This window comes from Phyllobates terribilis, unplaced genomic scaffold (genome assembly GCF_046119375.1).
Source record: "Phyllobates terribilis strain yellow unplaced genomic scaffold, ASM4611937v1 Scaffold_4__5_contigs__length_816908805, whole genome shotgun sequence".
NCBI lineage: Eukaryota > Metazoa > Chordata > Amphibia > Anura > Dendrobatidae > Phyllobates > Phyllobates terribilis.
Window position 1 is genome coordinate 468,524,184 of NW_027362764.1, and position 19,429 is coordinate 468,543,612.

General features: G+C 46.0%; 1 protein-coding gene across 1 annotated transcript in view; it reads left to right on the forward strand.

The window, feature by feature from the left end:
* Window positions 1-19,429, forward strand: part of LOC141265510 (serpin B6-like) — a 106,133-nt gene that overhangs the window by 34,363 nt on the left and 52,341 nt on the right. Inside the window, exons 5-6 of the mRNA XM_073678677.1 lie at window positions 3,446-3,563; window positions 4,380-4,522. Of these exons, the coding sequence (XP_073534778.1) occupies window positions 3,446-3,563; window positions 4,380-4,522 (261 nt within the window). The remainder of the gene's footprint in view (window positions 1-3,445; window positions 3,564-4,379; window positions 4,523-19,429) is intronic.

Genomic DNA, 19,429 nt, shown 5'->3' on the forward strand with positions numbered 1-19,429 from the left:
CGACCAATAAGGTGAAGGATGGAGTGCTACTCCAATTGAGATGGTTTGAGATAAGTTGGATAAGTAAAGGCAAAGCAATCAACAAATGCTCAACACCTCTGGGAACTCATTCAATACTGTTGGAAAGCCATTCCAGATGACTCACCCATGAAGCTGTTTGAGAGGATGCCAATGAGTTGTAAAACTGTTATCAAAGTAAAAAGGGGGTACTTTGAGAAATTTAATATCGAAAACAAATACTTGCTTGTTCCACACGTATTTTTTTATTCCTTGTTTCCATATATGTACCTTCATGGTTTTCAAGAAAATCCATAGCAAGAACAGGCGTGTCCAAACTTTTGACAGGTACAGTTCATGCGACAAAAGTACACTACATGCTGTGAAAGATGAGATGGGTCTGAACACACAGCACAGCTCCTACATGAAGGCTTTGCGCACACGTAGCATTTATGATGCGTTTTCGCGGCGGTTTACTCGCTCCAAAAACGCTTGTTAATAGGTCTGCCATGCATAGCAATGCGAATCCGGATGTGCTGTGCACATGATGCAGAAATTTCCGCTCTGGATTCGCATTGCGTTAAAAAACGCAGCAGGACCATTGTTTGGGCGTTTCCGCCGCAAATTCGCGCCCATTGACTTGAATTGAAACGCAGCAAAACTGCAGGTAACCTGTGGATTTGCTGCATTTCAATGAAAGCCAATGGGCGTGAATTCGCACGGGAAATGCGCTACAGGTGGTACCTGGGTCTGGAGAGGAGGCTACTACTTCTCTCATCAGACCGCCGCTCCCGCTGATAACAGCGAGAGCCACGTGGATGGGAGGAGCAGTAGTCTGCTCTGACCAGCCCGAGTGCCTGCGGTACTAAAAAAACAAGAAAAAAAAAGAAAATTTTTTTAAAAAATCCTCATTCTCACCTGTCCAGCAGCCCCCGATGTCCTCTGGTCCCTGGCAGCGATGCGCTGCTCCCGGAAGCCAGCGGTATACTGCGGGGCGTGGGCTCACGCCCCCCAGTATACTGAGCTGCCAGGACCTGCGGTGACGTCAGGGATCAGCTGATACCTGCGGTGATGTCAGCGATCACCTGATCGGTCACGTGACTGATCAGTTGATGCGCATGTGATCTCACCGTGGGAACCTCGCCGGGGATGATCAGCTGATCTTCAGTGACCTCCTGCAGCATGTATACTGATAGGGGTGATTTTACACTCCTGTCAGTATACAGTGCTGTATTCTACAGCTGTGACATCAGTGATTTCTGAAGTCACAGCTGTAGAAGTGACCCAGATCGTCGTGGGACATTTGTTGGCGGTATGTGGACTGAGTCGTTGATGGCGGACAGATGAGGAATATGCTTGTTTGTTATTTTACATTTTTTTAAGGAGATCGAGGGCTTCGGGGAGCAGTGCAATAATTTTTTTTTTTTTAAAAAGTGTGTTTTATTTCATTAAAATACTTTATTCTGGTCGTGTTTTTATTGAAAAGGCGGTGACTATTTTACTACGCGGTTAGTAATGGGGGTGTCTTATAGACGCCCCCATTACTAACCTGGGCTTCACGTCAGCCGCCAATGAAAAAATCTGACGTGAACCCCAATCACATTACCCCACTCGCCACCGCTACAGGGCTGTGGGAAGAGCGAGGCTAAGTGCCAGATTTGGTGCATCTTATGGATGCGCCATTTCTGGGACTGCTGAGGGGTGTTATTAATAGCCGCGGAGGGGGCTAGTATCCATGGCCCCTTCTCTGGCTATTAATATCAGCCCACAGCTGTCTAGTTTAGCGTTTGCTGGTTAGATTTTATAGGGGGACCCCAACTCAATTTTTTTCTGGGGTCCCCCTGTAATCCAGCCAGTAAAGGCTAAACAAACAGCTGTGGACTGATATTAATAGCCAGGGAACATTGTTGGCTAATGGCCCCTTCTGCGGCTACTAATATCAGTCCCCAGCAGTCGGCTTTCCCTCTGCTGGTTATAAAAATGACGCAGGAGCCCACGCCATTTTTTTTTTAATTTTAGGCTCTGTGCCCATAATTCAAATTTAGCAGCATTTTGGACGCTAATTTTCTCTGCGTCCAAAACATTGCATTCTATTGAACGCAGGTAAATCCACATGTTTTCACTGAACTATGCAGATTTACCGTATTCAATACTTTCTAGTAGTCAAATTTCTGTTGTGGAGACTAGCGACTCCGCAAGAGAATTTGACATGCTGCGGTCCTGAAAGACGTGCTGCATGTCAGTGTCCACAGGTGATTCGCAGCCTCAGATGCACGCATAGTGGACATGGGATTTGTAGAGATCACATCCACTATTTGGATGCTGCAGGTTTGACGCTGTATAAACACGTAGCATTGAACCTGCAGCGGCTCCTGATCGTGGCCACGTGCCCAAACTCACAAGCAGCATGTCAATTTCTGTAGCGGACATGGCAGTTTCCGCTGCAGGTTTTGACTGATTGAAGTGTCATTATATGCAGTGGATTCACATGTACTGACAACAAAAGTGCGGCATTAGAACACCGCGTTTTGGACGTAACAAAAATACGTTGTGTCCAAAGTGCTGCTGAATGCTGATCGGGGGGATGTAGTTGCTAACGAACCAGCTATGAGATGTTAATTATGGCCAAGGAAAATGTTTGTCTAATTGCACCTTCCGAGGCTAAAAATAGCAGCTAACAGCAGGCGCATAAATTACATGAATAGAAATGCCAATGAAGATTGGGTGAATGGGACTAGCTAACATCTAGCTCTTTTTGGTGATGACAAGGTGTCAATCAGACCTTTTCATGACCAAACTTAATTAAAGTAAAGTAAAGAGTTAAATAAACACACAAATACTTTATTTGAAATACAACAGACATATTATTTAATCATTTAAATGAACCAATATACTCACCCTCGTTTTGATGGTAATCCAAAGTTTAAGCAATGTCCCACCAAATAACTTTATTTAGCTCCAAAAAGCATTAATTGATGTACAAAAACACTTAAAAAAAGCTTAAAAAAACGTATGTAAAATCTGCATGTGTTTTTCCTGCCAAGGAGATGCAGAAACGCATAGGAAATTTCTGCTTCAAATAGGCATTGTGCGCACATAGCCTCAATTGGAAACTTAGCAAGCAGGAAGCAAGAAAATGTACATTTACAGAAACTACAAGGCGGAAGAAGACTCAAAAGGCCCAAAAATTTACATTAAGCAAAAACATTCTGTACCCCTACTAAAAAATATTTAATGTGGTTAACTTTTGTAGTGTAAGTCCAAATTCTAGGTATCAAAGCTAAGATATTAGATAATTACATAGTAAGCAAAGCTGTAATAAATGGATTATCTGAATGCAAATATTAACTATCTATAAATTGTTTTGGTATATGATGTCTCTACGCTGCTAAAAGAAATTCTGATCACGAAACTAAACCAAACCAAATAATGTATCTTTTTTTACTAGAAATATTCAAAACTAATTGAAAAATCTTTCCAAGCTAACATTCAACCAGTGGATTTCTTGAAAGCTGCAGAAATGAGCAGAAAGTCAATTAATACATGGGTGGAAGAACAGACAGATGGTGAGTACAGTTAGGGTATATTTAGACATGGCAATCTTAGCTCATTTCAATAGGAGCTGAGCTTCAGTTCTTGGCAATAACTATCCAGTGCGCTTAGTTCACCGGTTACTTCCGGCCCTTGTTTAAGGAGATGAAAACAGCTTTTGAGTGGGATGCCAGGTGTTGATCTGATATTGATGACCTATCATGAAGGTCATCAATGTCATAAGTCTGGACAACCCTTTTACTAGCAGATGAAGCAGATGAAAAGCTAAAGATGCATGGTACTCTTCCATCTTAGGGTATGTGTGCACCTTAAATATTTGTTGAAGACATTTTTTAAAAATAATATATATCTCTTGGCAGTAAAAATGCTGCATAAAAATAGATGTTCTGCCACATTTTGCTTGTTTTTTTATGTTTTTTTTCTGCATTTTTTCCCATTCAATAGAACAGGACAGTGAATTCTGCTTACCCTTACTATTCAAGCACAAGTGTATTATAATAAGTGTGTATGACATGCAAGAAACTTTCTATATCTAGAGATATATTGTACTTTTAAAGTTTTTTTCTGGAACTTTAATATGGCTGAACTATCCATAGGATAGGTCATCAAAATCAGATCGGTGGGGTTCAGTTTCCAGCATCCACATTTATCAGGTTATTCAAATCACATTGATACATTTTCCATATAAATCTTTTTTTCCTCAAAATCTTCAAATAGCAAACACTAGTCTATAATAATAAAATGAGAAGCATAGGAAATATTATGTTAAGGTTAAGTTACAACTACTTTTAATGTTGTTTCTACATTTTTTATGTTCTTTACGCCATTAGGTAGGATAAAAGACATCTTGCCACCGGACTCCATTGACTCACTAACAAAACTAGTCTTGGTAAATGCAATTTACTTTAAAGGAAGTTGGAAGAAGAAATTTCCAGAAGAAAACACAGAACAAAAATCATTTAGACTTAGCAAGGTGAGAACATGTTCTATAATTTTCATCAGATCTTCAGGAGATTTACGCTTGGAGCAGTTTGCGCTAACAAATCTAACAGATAATAAAAGACAAGTCTGTTTGTTTGCTGTTAGAGTTGAGCCACCCCCGTAGTGTTTGAGTTCGGTTCGGTTCGTCGAACACCCGTATGTTCGTCAAACTGTTCGTCGAACTGTTCGTCGAACACCTTCGAACACCGTTAAAACCAATGGCAGGCAAACAAAAACACATAGAAACACATAGAAAACACCTTCAAAGGTGTCCAAAAGCTGACAAACTGCTCAGAAGACACAACTAACACACGGAAACGTGACAAGTACATATAGTCATGCGAAAAGAAAAGAAGTGGAGGAGTAAAAGGAGGGAAGACACAGATATAGGCATGTCATGCCCTTCTAAAACCAAAAAAGTGCGAAGCTGACACGGCCAGTCCGTTCCTGCCCGTGCGACCTCCGTGTCGCCGGGTTTGTGCCAGAGCTGCCGTGGACCCTGACGGCCAGCCCCCCTCTCCCAATACTGGTGCCTGTCCGCTGGTGGGTCGAGCGAGCCCCCCTGCAGTGGAGGCAGGTCTATGCTTTTTAATTTAAATTGTCTCTGTAATTTGAATGAGTGCACTTTAAATCCTTTTACAAGGATCTATTGGAGGGCAAGTCTGATGCCAGCAGCCGCGGGAATTCCAGCTCCAGTAGCGTCCACTAAAGCTGCTGGGGTTAAAAAGCTTTTATAAGAATCGAGCTTGGCGGTCCACTGCAAGGCGTCCTACCGCCAGTCTCAGCCCCTGTGCCTTGGGGTGCCTCCCCGATGCTCTTCACTGAGTGTCCCGGGGGCCCGAAGCATTTCCTTTGAAAAAATTAAGTGTCCAAACTACAGGTGGTGTAGCTTGCTTAACAGGTGGGATAATCCGCTGACTAGCAGACACTGCTACTAGGTCCAAAGTATTTCCTGGGCTAGATGCAGTTAAAAATTTGTAATTAGATCTACAGGCAGTGGCTACTCTGCTGACTAGCAGACACTGCTACTAGGCCCAAAGCATTGCCTGGGCTAGATGCAGTTAAAAATTTGTAATTAGATACTCTCGTTGGATGCTGAGAAAGCATTCCATAGAGTCTCCTGGCACGCCATATATTATTCTCTTAAAAAGCTTGGGGTAGGGGTCTAGGGGACCCTTTTATAGCCAAAATCATGGCCCTGTATCGCAATCCGTCAGCTAGGCTGAAGATAAATGGAACATTTTCATCACCTTTCATAATCACCAATGGGACAAGGCAGGGATGTCCTCTGTCCCCTCTCTTATACATCCTAGTGATGGAGCACCTGCTCTCATTAATTCACGATAACCCCAATATTAGGTGGATTGAGGTGGGAGGCATCGAGTACAAGTGCTCTGCATTTGCTGATGATGTCCTAGTATATATCACTCAATCACATATATCTATCCCTGCTGTTATGGCTGAAATAGATCACTTTGTTACATGGTCAAATTTTAAAATCAATGCAGCGAAGTCTGAGGCCCTCGATGTCTCCCTCCCCAAATCCATACAGGATTCCATCCAGTCCAACTTTACCTTTGCCTGGCCCTCACAGGGTATCAAATACTTAGGAATTCGTATTCATAGAGACCTCTCCCATCTATTTTATCTTAATTTTGGGCCCTTTATTGAACAATTCCATAAAGATCTTACTTCTTGGACGGTGAAGGATTTTTCCTGGTTTGGCAGAATAAGTATACTAAAAATGAACGTCCTACCTAAACTCTTATACCTCTTCCAAACCATTCCCGTGGTAATTCCTTCAAATTTTTGGAAAAGACTATGCAGTAGCTTTTAGTCTCCCCAGGATGACACAGGTGGGGCAAATGGTGGTTGTCCCGGCCCGCTAGGCCGCATTGTAGCACAGTGAGCTTCGCACTGCAACTTATGCTTCATATCCATGTGACGGTTCATGCATGAAGTGCTCAAACTATGGATTTTTTTTGGCCTCTACTTAGCTTTTGGTGACAAATGTTACAGATAACACGAGTTGGGTCATCCTTAGCGATTTGAAAAAATGCACAGGCTATGCAAGGTTTAGAGCCCATGCGACTCTGCTACTAGCAATACTATCAAATGATTGGCTGGGTTAGATGCAGAGCGTCTGGGTTTGGTTGGGGGTCCCCACAGTCTGCCTAGGCTAGATGCAGTTAAAAATTCTCATTAGATACACAGGCTGTGCAGCTTGCTTCGCAGCTGGGCTAATACGCCAAAGTATTGGTAGACTCTATACTAAATAAGGAAGGATTCACTGACTGTGTTGGCCCCTCCATGGGCCGTGGCGATTGGTGGAGATTTGGTGGATGATTATAGGAGAAAGCTTCTTAATAGAGAAAGTTGGTGGATTTATACTTTAAATACACGTGTACCAACGGGTTTAAACATCAGACAAGATTTGATGTATCATTATGAGTGATCATTTATAGATTATTATTATTATATATATGTTCCTTTTTTCTTCTTTTCTTTTTCTTTTTGATTATTTATATTTATATGCATTGTTTCTATGCTATACGATTTTAACATGGTATGTGTGTTTAAATTTCTGATTAACTCAGCATTGAACAGGTGCATAGCAGGACATGACATATAAATACCACTCCCTTGCTGTTTTTTTGCTATGCAATGATTAAGAACTCGTATATATATTGTGCAGAAAGAAGGGTGAAAGTCCGCCCAGGCGGGAGGAAATTGGAGTTTCATAACACATATTTGAACTGAAGAGGTATTAGAGGCCTGCAGTGGCCACAGGTACTAATGGAGGTAATCAAGGTAGGGAGAGAGGCAAGAGGTCCGGTCATCTTAGTTATACAGGCCGGTGGAAACGACATAGCTTATCACAAGAGTGCATAACTAATGGCAATAATGAAACTAGACACTGAGCGCTTCAGAGAATTTTTCACAAAACTAACTATAGTATGGTCAGAGATTGTGCCGAGAACGGTATGGCAAGGTGCGTGAGACATCACGGCCATCGAACGGACTAGGCAGGTAATAAATATTCGGATGGCAAAATTTATAAGAGACAGAGGCTGTGTAATGATACGACACCGACAACTGGAAAGAGATAAAGCAGGCCTCATACGGCCCGACGGTGTTCACTTAATGGATATTGGACTGGACATTCCTGTCAGGACTCCAGGACGGAGTGGAACAAGCGTTAAGAGTGATGGATGGGGGTCGGAGTCCTGCATATGAGTAAGCAGGATCCTCCGTGGCCTGGAAATAGAAAGGACATGTTGGAGAGTTACACTTGTTGGCCAACTTGCCATTGTGGAGACTGGAGACACAGGGCATGCTGCAACAAGCTGAATTATTTTAGAAATAAAATGCATTTCTAATGGAATGAGTATAAACAGATAATAAAGTTGTGACCGATCCTCACCCATCCAGTTGTAAGAGTTACATGATTGTATTGTCAATGAAAGGGGGGCGTTAGGGGGCTGAGCGTCTGGGTTTGGTTAGGGGTCCCCACAGGCTGCCTAGGCTAGATGCATTTAAAAATCATTATTAGATACACAGGCGGTGCAGCTTGCTTCGCAGCTGGGTTACTACGCTGACTAGCAGACACTGAAGCTTTGGAGCAGACTTCTGAGTAAACAGCTCTTCAGACTAAACCATGTGTGTTACCCCAAGCCATAGTGTATGTATTTTCGTACGGTTAAAGGGGGGGGGGACCCAACCCAACCCACCTCTAATTGACGATGGCAACGTCACATAAAACAAAGCAAGGGGACTCCAAAAAGAGTCTCCATTTTTTCCAAAACTTTGTGGCACAGACACCACTTAAGTGGAATCAATTGCCCCAGAGTTGCTTAAAACGGTTGGTTAGAATGAGTACCACACACTGCTACTATGCCCAAAATTATTTTCCAGTCAAGATGCAGCTAAAAATTATTAGTAATTTGCAAGCTGGTGGAGCTTAGTATAGATGGCATAATAGAATGAGTACCGCACACTGCTACAGGCCCAAAATTATTTTCCAGACAAGATGCAGCTAAAAATTATTAGTAATTTGCAAGCTGGTGGAGCTTAGTATAGATGGCATAATAGAATGAGTACCGCACACTGCTACAGGCCCAAAATTATTTTCCAGACAAGATGCAGCTAAAAATTATTAGTAATTTGAAAGCTTAAAACGGTTGGTGAGGTGATTTTACGAAATCCTCAAGCTTTTACTCTCCCCAGGAAGACACAAGGGTAGAAAAGTCCTTGCGGATCCATGATTTGTTCATCTTTATGAACGTGAGTCTGTCTACATTCTCAGTGGACAGCCACGTGCGTTTATCTGTCAGAACACCACCAGCAGCGCTGAACACACGTTCAGAGAGAACGTTGGCTGCGGGGCATGACAAGATCTCCAAGGCGTAAGTGGCGAGCTCCGGCCATTTATCCAGATTGGAAGCCCAAAAAGAGCAAGGGTCCAGTGACACAGTCATGGCTTCGATGTTTACTTGTAGATACTCCGGTACCATCGTCTCTAGGTGTTGACTATCTGTCAGACTTCTTGTCTCCTGTGGCCTTGCAAAGGATGGGCTAAAAAAGCTGTGATGTGACTCCGCAAAATTGCTGTTACCAGCAGATACTGTGTTTCTGTTACAGTTTGAGTGCCGAACACTCGACAGTCCCACGGTTGGCATGTTAGAACTGTGAGATTCACTACATGCACCACTGGTGTGTTGTGGAAAAGCACATGTAAGATTCTGCAACAGTCTCTGCTGATAATCCTGCATGCGTGAATCCCTTTCTATGGCAGGAATTATTTAGACAAATTTACTTTTGTACCAGGGATCTAAGAGTGTGGCAACCCAGTAGTCAGGATTATTTTGAATTCTGACAATTCGAGGGTCATGTTGCAGATAGTGCAGCAAGAAGGCACTCATGTGTCTTGCGCATTCAGGAACACCAAGTCCCTGTTGTGTTGGTGGCGAGGTAACAATCATGCTTCCTTCCTCTGCCCTCTCCCCCCAACCTCGCACAACAGAAATGTGATCAAGGTCTCCCTCATCTGATGAGTCTTCCATCAGTTCGTCTTCCACTTCTTCCTGGGCTCCTGCACCTTCCTCACTAGCTTGGCTGCTACCATGCGCCCTGGTAAATCCATCTCCCCCACCCTCACATGCCTGAAGCCTTGGTGCTGCCGACCGTCTGGACCTTGCAGATGTTAGCCCTTCCGCATACAACTCCTCCTCCTCTACTTCCTCTACCTCCTCTTGTCGCACCACCTGACTCCGAATTCTGTTTAACATGTGCTCCAGCATGTAAATCACCGGAATAGTCATGCTGATAATGGCATCGTCAGCACTAAACATTTTCGTCGCCATTTCAAAACTGTGCAGAAGGGTGCATAGGTCCCTGATCTGAGACCACTCCTCCAGCGTGATTTGCCCCACCTCTGGATCCCGTTGGCCCAGGCTATACGTCAGAACGTAATGCACCAGGGCTTGACGGTGCTGCCACAGTCGCTGCAACATGTGCAGGGTTGAATTCCACCGGGTAGGCACATCGCATTTTAGCCGGTGAAGTGGCAGGCCCAACGACTTCTGTAGAGATGTAAGTCGCTGATCTACGGGATGCGAACGGCGGAAGTGAGCACACAGCGACCGTGCCCTCTGCAGAAGGCCATCTAGTCCGGGATAGTGGGCTAAAAATTGCTGGACAACCAGGTTCAACACGTGAGCCATGCAAGTCACGTGTGTGACATTGCCCCGGCGAAGGGCCGCACCGAGGTTTGCAGCATTGTCGCACACGGCCTTCCCTGGTTTCAGGTCCAGTGGAGACAACCATTCATGAAACTGGTTCTCCAGAGCTGACCACAACTCCTCAGCTGTGTGACTCACATTTCCCAGACATTTCAAAGTAAAAACCGCCTGATGACGTTGAGCCCTGCTGCCAGCATAGTAAGGAGGTGTGCAGGATCCCTTCTGCGCAGTTAGAAAGCGTGTGGCATGACCAGACAGGCTTTGGGTGCAGGTGGAGGACCAAGAGGAGGTTCAGGAGGCAGAAGCAGTGGAGGAACTTCGAGATAAAGAGGATTGACGCACAACTCGTGGGGACGGCAAGACTTGGACAGCAGCCCTTTGTCCTGCTGTCACCATAGTTACCCAGTGCCCAGTCAGCGACATGTAACACCCCTGTCCATGCCTACTCGTCCAAGTGTCTGTGGTGAAATGCACCCTGTCACACACAGAGTTTCTCAAAGAAGCGGTGATGTTGTGTGCGACATGCTGGTGGAGCGCAGGCACACCTTTCTTTGAGAAGTAGTGCCGACTGGGCATCAGGTACTGGGGCACTGCGACGGCCATAAGGTCTCGAAAATCCTCTTTGTCCACCAGGCGGAAAGGCAGCATTTCTGTAGCCAAGAACTTGCAGATGGTGAAATTCAACCTCTTAGCTTTCTCATGGCTAGGAGGAAATGGTCTTTTACTTGTCCACATCTGAGGGACCGAGGGCTTGCTGTTGTGCTTTGACGGGGTTGAGAAGGGTGTCCCCGGCAAACTGCCGGTCTGTGAGGAAGATGCAGGCGGACATGTTAGGTTGCCTTGATCCAAAGGTAGTGCTCTCGATGTCGGAGAGCGCTCAACACCAGCTGGTGTTTCCACCTCCAAAGAAAATTATGACCTGCCAATCACGCTGGCTGTTGCGGGTAAAGAGGTGGCAGGTCTGCGTCCCAAAACAGGTGTGACTGCTGTCCCCCCAGTCACAGAGGATGAAGAGGCCGCGGATGCACAAGATGGGGCAGACGGTGGTTGGCCCGGCCTGCTAGGCCGCATTGTAGCACAGTGAGCTTCCCACTGCAACTTATGCTTCATATCCATGTGACGGTTCATGCATGAAATACTCAAACTATGGATTTTTTTGCCTCTACTTAGCTTTTGCTGACAAATGTTACAGATAACACGAGTTGGGTCATCTTTATCGATCTGAAAAAATGCCCAGGCTATGCAAGGCTTAGCACCCATGCGACCTGAAGAGCCACCACGACTTGTGGTCAGAGGCAGAGTTGTGTTTGAGGATGCAGTTGTTGACGTGCTTCCAGTACTACGTCTCTGTCCAGGAAGGCGCAACCTGACCTCGCCATCACTAGCATCCTCCTCCACCTCCTCTGCTGACCTCATCGACTGGCTGACTGTGAGTTCACAGTAAGTGGGATCTGAAACCTCGTCATCATCACCCTGTGTGTTCTCACACCCGTCGTCCTCAGAGCCAACCTCTTCCTGCCCTGACAAAAAACTAAACTTGTCGCTCCAATCAGGTATTTGAGTCTCATCATCGTCTTCCTCATTGTCTCCACCAACAGGAGTTACAGTTTGGGAATGAGGGTCTACATTATGGTCAGAACCTTCTGCGTCTGGTCCTGGATCTGACTCATGAAGTTCTGGGCATCAGTGCAGATCATTTCCTCGTCTGGATTCACAGAAGCTCTGGAGCCGACCTCTGATTCCCAGGCTATAGTATGAGTAAACAGCTCTGCAGACTCAACCATCTGTTCTACCCCATATTCAGACGGGCAGCTGGAGACTTGGGAGCTGTGAGGAAGCAAGTGCGATTGGGGTGACACCTCTGAGGACTGGAGTATTTGTGATGTTGAAGTTGAGGTGGAGGAGAGCCCACTTAAAGGAGCACTTGATATCCGTTGAACCACCTGCTGTTTTTGTGCCTCATCTGGAATTTGTAGCGATTGGCGTGGCCGTAAGAAAGTGATCGTATCACATTGTCCGCTAAAAGAAGTAGACATCTTAGTTTGGCTGGAAGATGGTCTTTCTTCTGCAGATGTTACTGTTGCTTTAACACCTACCCCACAGACACAACCTTTTTTTCCCTTCCCAATACGCCTATTCCCCTTTCCACCAGCAGCAGGCCTTTTGCCACTCATTTTGGTGGTTAACTAATTGACAACTTTGGAGTTGTTTGAACAAAAAACGATTGATGGGAACCGAGCAGAGCTGAGTGGCCAAACTTTGGTATTAGCCCAAAAGGATTGGCTGGGTTAGATGCAGTAAAACAATTTTATTACATACACAGGTGGTGGAGCTTAGTATAGATGAACTAATAGAATAAGTCCCACACACTGCTACAAGCCCAAAATTATTTTCCGAGCTAGATGCAGATAAAAATTATTTGTAATTTGCAAGCTGGTGGAGCTTAGTATAGATGGACTAAGAATAAGTCCCACACACTGCTACAAGCCCAAAATTATTTTCCGAGCTAGATACAGATAAAAATTATTTGTAATTTGCAAGCTGGTGGAGCTTAGTATAGATGGACTAAGAATAAGTCCCACACACGGCTACAAGCCCAAAATTATTTTCCGAGCTAGATGCAGATAACAATTATTTGTAATTTGCAAGCTGGAGGAGCTTAGTATAGATGGACTAAGAATAAGTCCCACACACTGCTACAGGCCCAAAATTATTTTCCGAGCTAAATGCAGATAAAAATTATTTGTAATTTGCAAGCTGGAGGAGCTTAGTATAGATGGACTAAGAATAAGTCCCACACACTGCTACAAGCCCAAAATTATTTTCCGAGCTAGATGCAGATAAAAATTATTTGTAATTTGCAAGCTTGGAGGAGCTTAGTATAGATGGACTAAGAATAAGTCCCACACACTGCTACAAGCCCAAAATTATTTTCCGAGCTAGATGCAGATAAAAATTATTTGTAATTTGCAAGCTGGAGGAGCTTAGTATAGATGGACTAAGAATAAGTCCCACACACTGCTACAAGCCCAAAATTATTTTCCGAGCTAGATGCAGATAAAAATTATTTGTAATTTGCAAGCTGGAGGAGCTTAGTATAGATGGACTAAGAATAAGTCCCACACACTGCTACAAGCCCTAAATTATTTTCTGAGCCTGATGCAGATAAAAATTATTTGTAATTTGCAAGCTGGTGGAGCTTAGTATAGATGGACTAAGAATAAGTCCCACACACTGCTACAAGCCTAAAATTATTTTCCGAGCTAGATGCAGATAAAAATTATTTGTAATTTGCAAGCTGGAGGAGCGTAGTATAGATGGACTAAGAATAAGTCCCACACACTGCTACAAGCCCAAAATTATTTTCCGAGCTAGATGCAGATAAAAATTATTACTAATTTGCAAGCTGGTGGAGCTTAGTATAGATGGCCTAATAGAATGATGCTATGCCCAAAAGGTTTTACTTGGCTAGGTGCAGTTAAAAAAATTGTATTCTATACACAGGTGGTGTAGCTTGCAACACAGATACGCTGCTCCACTGACTAACACACACTGCAAGAGGCCAAAAAGGATTTGCTTAGTTAGATTTAGCCAAATGCTGTGGAAAACACTTGCAGAGCACTGGCACAGATCTGCCTGGCAAAAAGTCCTAGGAAATGCAGTAAATTAGTCCTCAAAAGGACTGCAATTACAATTAGTCCCTACTCCCAACCTATCTATTTAAGAGCACAGACCTGCCTGCTAAAAGTCGTAGGAAATGCTGTAACCTAGTCCTCAAAAGGACTGCAATCACAACTATTCCCTACTCCCAAGCTATCTGTATATTTCAGAGAAAATTGGCTTGAAATTAACACTGAAAGTATAGCGCACACAGCAACATCGGTGCCGTCTAACATGCAGCTGCAGCAGTGAGAAAATGGTGGCGACGGGGAAAATGGCTGGGTCTTATAGGGCAAGGACATGTGACATACACAGTCAATGACACATGCCCTTGCTTGTGTGAAAAAAAGCAGTTCGCTCCGTGTGTGCGCTGCTGATAGGCTGACAGATTGCACCTCCCCACTGTAAATGCGGGAAAGAGAAAAAAAAATGGAGATCTTCATTATTTCTGCAGAGATTCATCCCCTGTCCCTCCCCCCGCCCCGCTGTACACTCAAACTGCGTATTAACATTGATTATCAGCATTACTGTGAAAAAATCCAGTTATGATTTTGGTGCACGAACAGTTATCGAACATAACCTCGAACAGCCAGATTTTTTTCAAATCGTTCGTGTTCCCCGAACGGCTCGAACACCGCTCAAAACAGCTCGAATTTGAGATTGGCGAACAGTTCGAGTCGAACACCGCTCATCTCTACTTGTTGCATTTAAGGGTGTTCTCAGGTTTTTTTAATTGCTTTAGTTAGACAGCATATAATAAGTAAGTTTTCAATTGACTTGCTTTTCCTATCTGCTGTTAAAGAATCACGAGCTATTGAACCCATCCTACGCCCGGGTGGCGAGCATTTTTATTGGTACATTTCCAGCTCCATTTTTTTAAGAGACTGTGTCTGTGAAATCGCATATACAGAGTCTTCAATAAAATGGCGCCGGATAGCATGGTATGCGCATGCGGTGACTCCGCCACCATTTTATTTAAGCAATGTACTACAATGTCAACATAGCAGTGTGTACACGGCGACGATAGGTGCGCCCCCAGCAATGACTGAACTGGCGCCGGACCAAACCTCATGACTGAAATCGAATGCTCCCCCATCCTGGTATAGTCTCCCCTCCCATCTGGGTCCACCATCCTGGTATATGCTCCGCCATCCTGGTCCCCCATTCTGGTACATGCTCCCAACCATTCTGGTATATGGTCCCGTTATCCGGGTCCCCCATCTGGTATATGCTCACCCATCCTGATCCCTCAATAATGGTATATGCTCCCCCATACTGGTATATGCTCCCCCATACTGGTATATGCTCTGCCATCCTGGTCCCCCATTCTGGTATATGCCCCCCCATCCTGGTATATGCTCCCCCATCTGGGTACCCCATCCTGGTATATGCTCCCCCATCCTGGTATATGCCCCCCATCTTGGTATATGCTCCCCCATTCTGGTATATGCTCCCCCCAACCTGGTATATGCTCCCCCATCATGGTATATACTCCCCCATCTGGGTCCCCCATCTTGGTATATGCCCCCCTATCCTGGTATATGCTCCCCCAACCAGGAACCACATCATTGTATATGGTCCCCTTATGCTGCTCCCTCATCCTGGGTCCCCCATCCTGGGATATTCTCACCCATCCAGGTCCCCATCCTGGTATATGCTCCTCCATTCTGGTCCTACATACTGGTATATGCTCCCCCATCCTGGTATATGCTCTGCCATCCTGGTCCCTCATTCTGGTATATGCCCCCCATCCTGGTATATGCTCCCCCATCCGGGTACCCCATCCAGGTATATGCCCCCTCATCTTGGTATATGCTCCCCCATCCTGGTCCTCTTTCCTAGTATATGCTCCCCCATCCAGGCCCCCATTCTGGTATATGCTCTCCCCCATCCTGGTATATGCTTCCCCATCCTGGTATATGCTCCCCTATCTGGGTCCCCCATCCTGGTATATGCTCCCCCATCCAGGTCCTCCATCTTGGTATATGCTCCCCCATCCTGGTATATGCTCCTCCCATCCTTGTATATGCTCCCCCTTCTGGGTCTGCCATCCTGGTATATGCTCCTCTATCTGGCTCCCCCATCCTGGTATATGCTCCTCCCATCCTAGTATATGCTCCCCCCTTCTGGGTCTGCCATCCTGGTATATGCTCCTCCCATCCTAGTATATGCTCCCCCCTTCTGGGTCTGCCATCCTGGTATATACTCCACCATCCTGGTATATACTCCACCATCCTGGACCCCATTGTAGTACATGCTAACCCCCATCCTGGTATATGGTCCCCTTATGTGGCTCCCTCATCCTGGTATATGCTTCCCCATCTGGGTCCCCCATCCTGGTATATGCTCCCCCATTTGGGTCCCCCATCCTATTCCCCCATTCTGGTATATGCTCCCCAATCCTGATATATGCTCCCCTCCGAGTCCGCCATCCTGGTATATGCTCCTCCATCCTGGTATATGCTCCCCCATCCTGGTATTTGCGCCCCCATCCTGGTACTTGTGCCCCCATCATGGTCCATGCTCCCCAACCCTGGTATTTGCGCCCCTATCCTGGTCCCCCATCCTGGTATTTGTGCCCCCATCCTGGTATTTGTGCCCCATCCTTGTCCCCCATCCTGGTATTTGTGCCCACATTGTGCCTGCTCTGCTGTTCTTCCATCCATACAAAAAAAACACTCGTACGAACCTTTTCCCCTCTCCCTTGCAGCGCGTCCACAATCTCCGGTGAGGCAGAGGAGGAGTGTGCCGCCAGAGTTCACGCCTGTGCATAATGTGATCTCCGGCGCCATTTTGTTGAAGACAAATTTGTAGACTGCTATTAAGTCTCCTTTCAGTCTTCTCTTTTGCAAGCTAAACATTCCCAGATCCCCTTACGTCCTGGTATATGCTCCCCCCATCCGCATCCCCCATCCTGGTACATGCTGCCCCATCCGGGTCCCCATTCTGGTATATGCTCCCCCATCCTGGTATATGCTCTCCCATCCTGGTATATGCTCCCCCATCCTGGTATATGCTACCCCATCCTATTCCCCCATACTGGTATATGCTCCCCCATCCTGGTATATTCTCCTCCATCCTGGTATATTCTCTGCCATCCTGTTCCCCCATTCTGGTATATGCCACCCCATCCTGGTATATGCTCCCCCATCTGGGTCCCCCATCCTGGTATATGCTCCCTCATCCTGGTATATGCTTCCCCATCTGGGTCCCCCATTCTGGTATATGCTCCCTTATCTGGCTCCCCCATCCTGGTATATGCTCCACCATCCTGGTATATGTTCCCCCATCTTGGAATATGCTCCCCCATCCTGGTATATGCTCCCCCATCTGGGTATGCCATCCTGGTATATTCTCTGCCATCCTGGTCCCCCATTCTGGTATATGCCACCCCATCCTGGTATATGCTCCCCCATCTGGGTCCCCCATCCTGGTATCTGCTCCTCCATCCTGGTATATGCTCCCCTATCCTGGTATATGCTTCCCCATCCTGGTATATGCTCCGCGATCCTATTACCTCATCCTGGTATTTCTCCCCATCTTGGTATATGCTCCCCATCTTGGTATATGCTCCCCCATCTTGGTATATGCTCCCCCATCTTGGAATATGCTCTTTCAACCTGGTATATGCTCCCTCATCGTGGTATATGCTTCCCCATCCGGGTCCCCCATCCTGGTATATGCTCCGTTATCTGGGTCCCCCATCCTGGTATATGCTCCACCATCCTGGTATATGTTCCCCCATCTTGGAATATGCTCCCCCATCCTGGTATATGCTCCCCCATCTGGGTATGCCATCCTGGTATATGCTACACCATCCTGGTCCCCCATTCTAGTACATGCTCCCCCCCCATCCTGGTATATGCTCCCCTTATCCGGCTCCCTCATCCTGGTACAAGCTCCCCCATCTGGGTCCCCCATCCTGGTATATGCTCCCCCATTTGAGTCCCGCATCCTATTTCCCCATCCTGGTATATGTACTCCAATCCTGATATATGCTCCCCTCCGAGTCCACCATCCTGGTACATCCTGGCATTGCACAGTCACAGTCTATAAATGCTTCGGACAGATGAACACATCCTTGTTTATATTATAGATAGAATGTTAGAGTTGGAAGGGACCTCCAGGGGCATCTGCTCCAACTCCCTGCTCAATTCAGAATTAACTAAACCATCTCAGTCTGTCTGTCCAGCCTCTGTTTGAAGACTTCCATTGAAGGAGAACTCACCACCTCTCGTGGCAGCCTGCTCCACTCGTTAATCACCCTCACTGTCAACATTTTTTTTCTAATATCTAATCTGTATCTTCTCCGATTCAGTTTCATTCAATCTCTTCTCGTATTTCCATGTGCAAATGAGAATAAAGCTGATCTCTTAGCACTGTGACATCCCTTGAGATATTTGTAGACAGCTATTAAGTCTATCTCAGTCTTCTCTTTTGCAAGCTAAACATTCCCAGATTCTTTAACCGTTCCTCATAGGACATTCTTTGTAGACTGGTCTCCATTCTGGAAGCTCTTCTCTGAACTTACTCCAGCGTCTTCATGTTTTTTTAAGGTGTGGTGCCCAGAACTGGACACAGTATTCCAGATGAGGTCTGATCAAAGAGGAGTAGAGGGGGTTAATTACCTCACGTGATCCGTGACTGAACCGGCGCCTGGCCAAACCCCATGACTGAAATCGAATGCTCCCCCATCCTGTTATATGCTCCCCCATCCGGGGCCCCCAATCCTGGTATATGGTCCCCCCCATCCTGGTATATGGTCCCCTTATCCAGTTCCCCCATCTTGGTATATGCTTCCATCCCATCCTGGTATATGCTCCCCCATCCGTGTCTCCCATCCTGATATATGCTCCGCCATCCTGGTCCCCCATTCTGGCACATGCTCCCCCCCATCCTGGTATATGGTCCCATTATGCGGGTCCCCCATCCTGGTATATGCTCCGCCATCTGAGTCCCCATCCAGGTATATGCTCCCCCATCCTGGTCCACCATCCTGGTATATTCCCCCCCCCATCCTGTTCACCCATCCTGGTATATGCTCCCCCAACCTATTCCCCCATCCAGGTATATGCTCCCCCATCCTGGTACATGCTCTCCCATCCTGGTCCCCCATTTTGGTATATGCCCCCCCATTCTGGTATATGCTCCCCCATCTGGGTCCCCCATCCTGGTATATGCTCTCTCATCCTAGTATATGCTTCCCCATCCTGGTATATGCTCCCCAACCTGGTATATGAGCCCCCATTTTGGTATATGCTCCCCCATCCTGGTATATGCTCCGCCATCCTGGTCCCCCTTTCTGGTACATGCTCCCCCCATCCTGGTATATGATCCCATTATGTGGATCCCCCATCCTGGTATATGCTCCCCCATCCAGGTCTCCATCCTGGTATATGCTCCCCATCCTGGTCCACCATCCTGGTATATGCTCCCCCCATCCTGTTCCCACATCCTGGTATATGCTTCCCCATTCAGGTACCCCATCCTATTCCCCA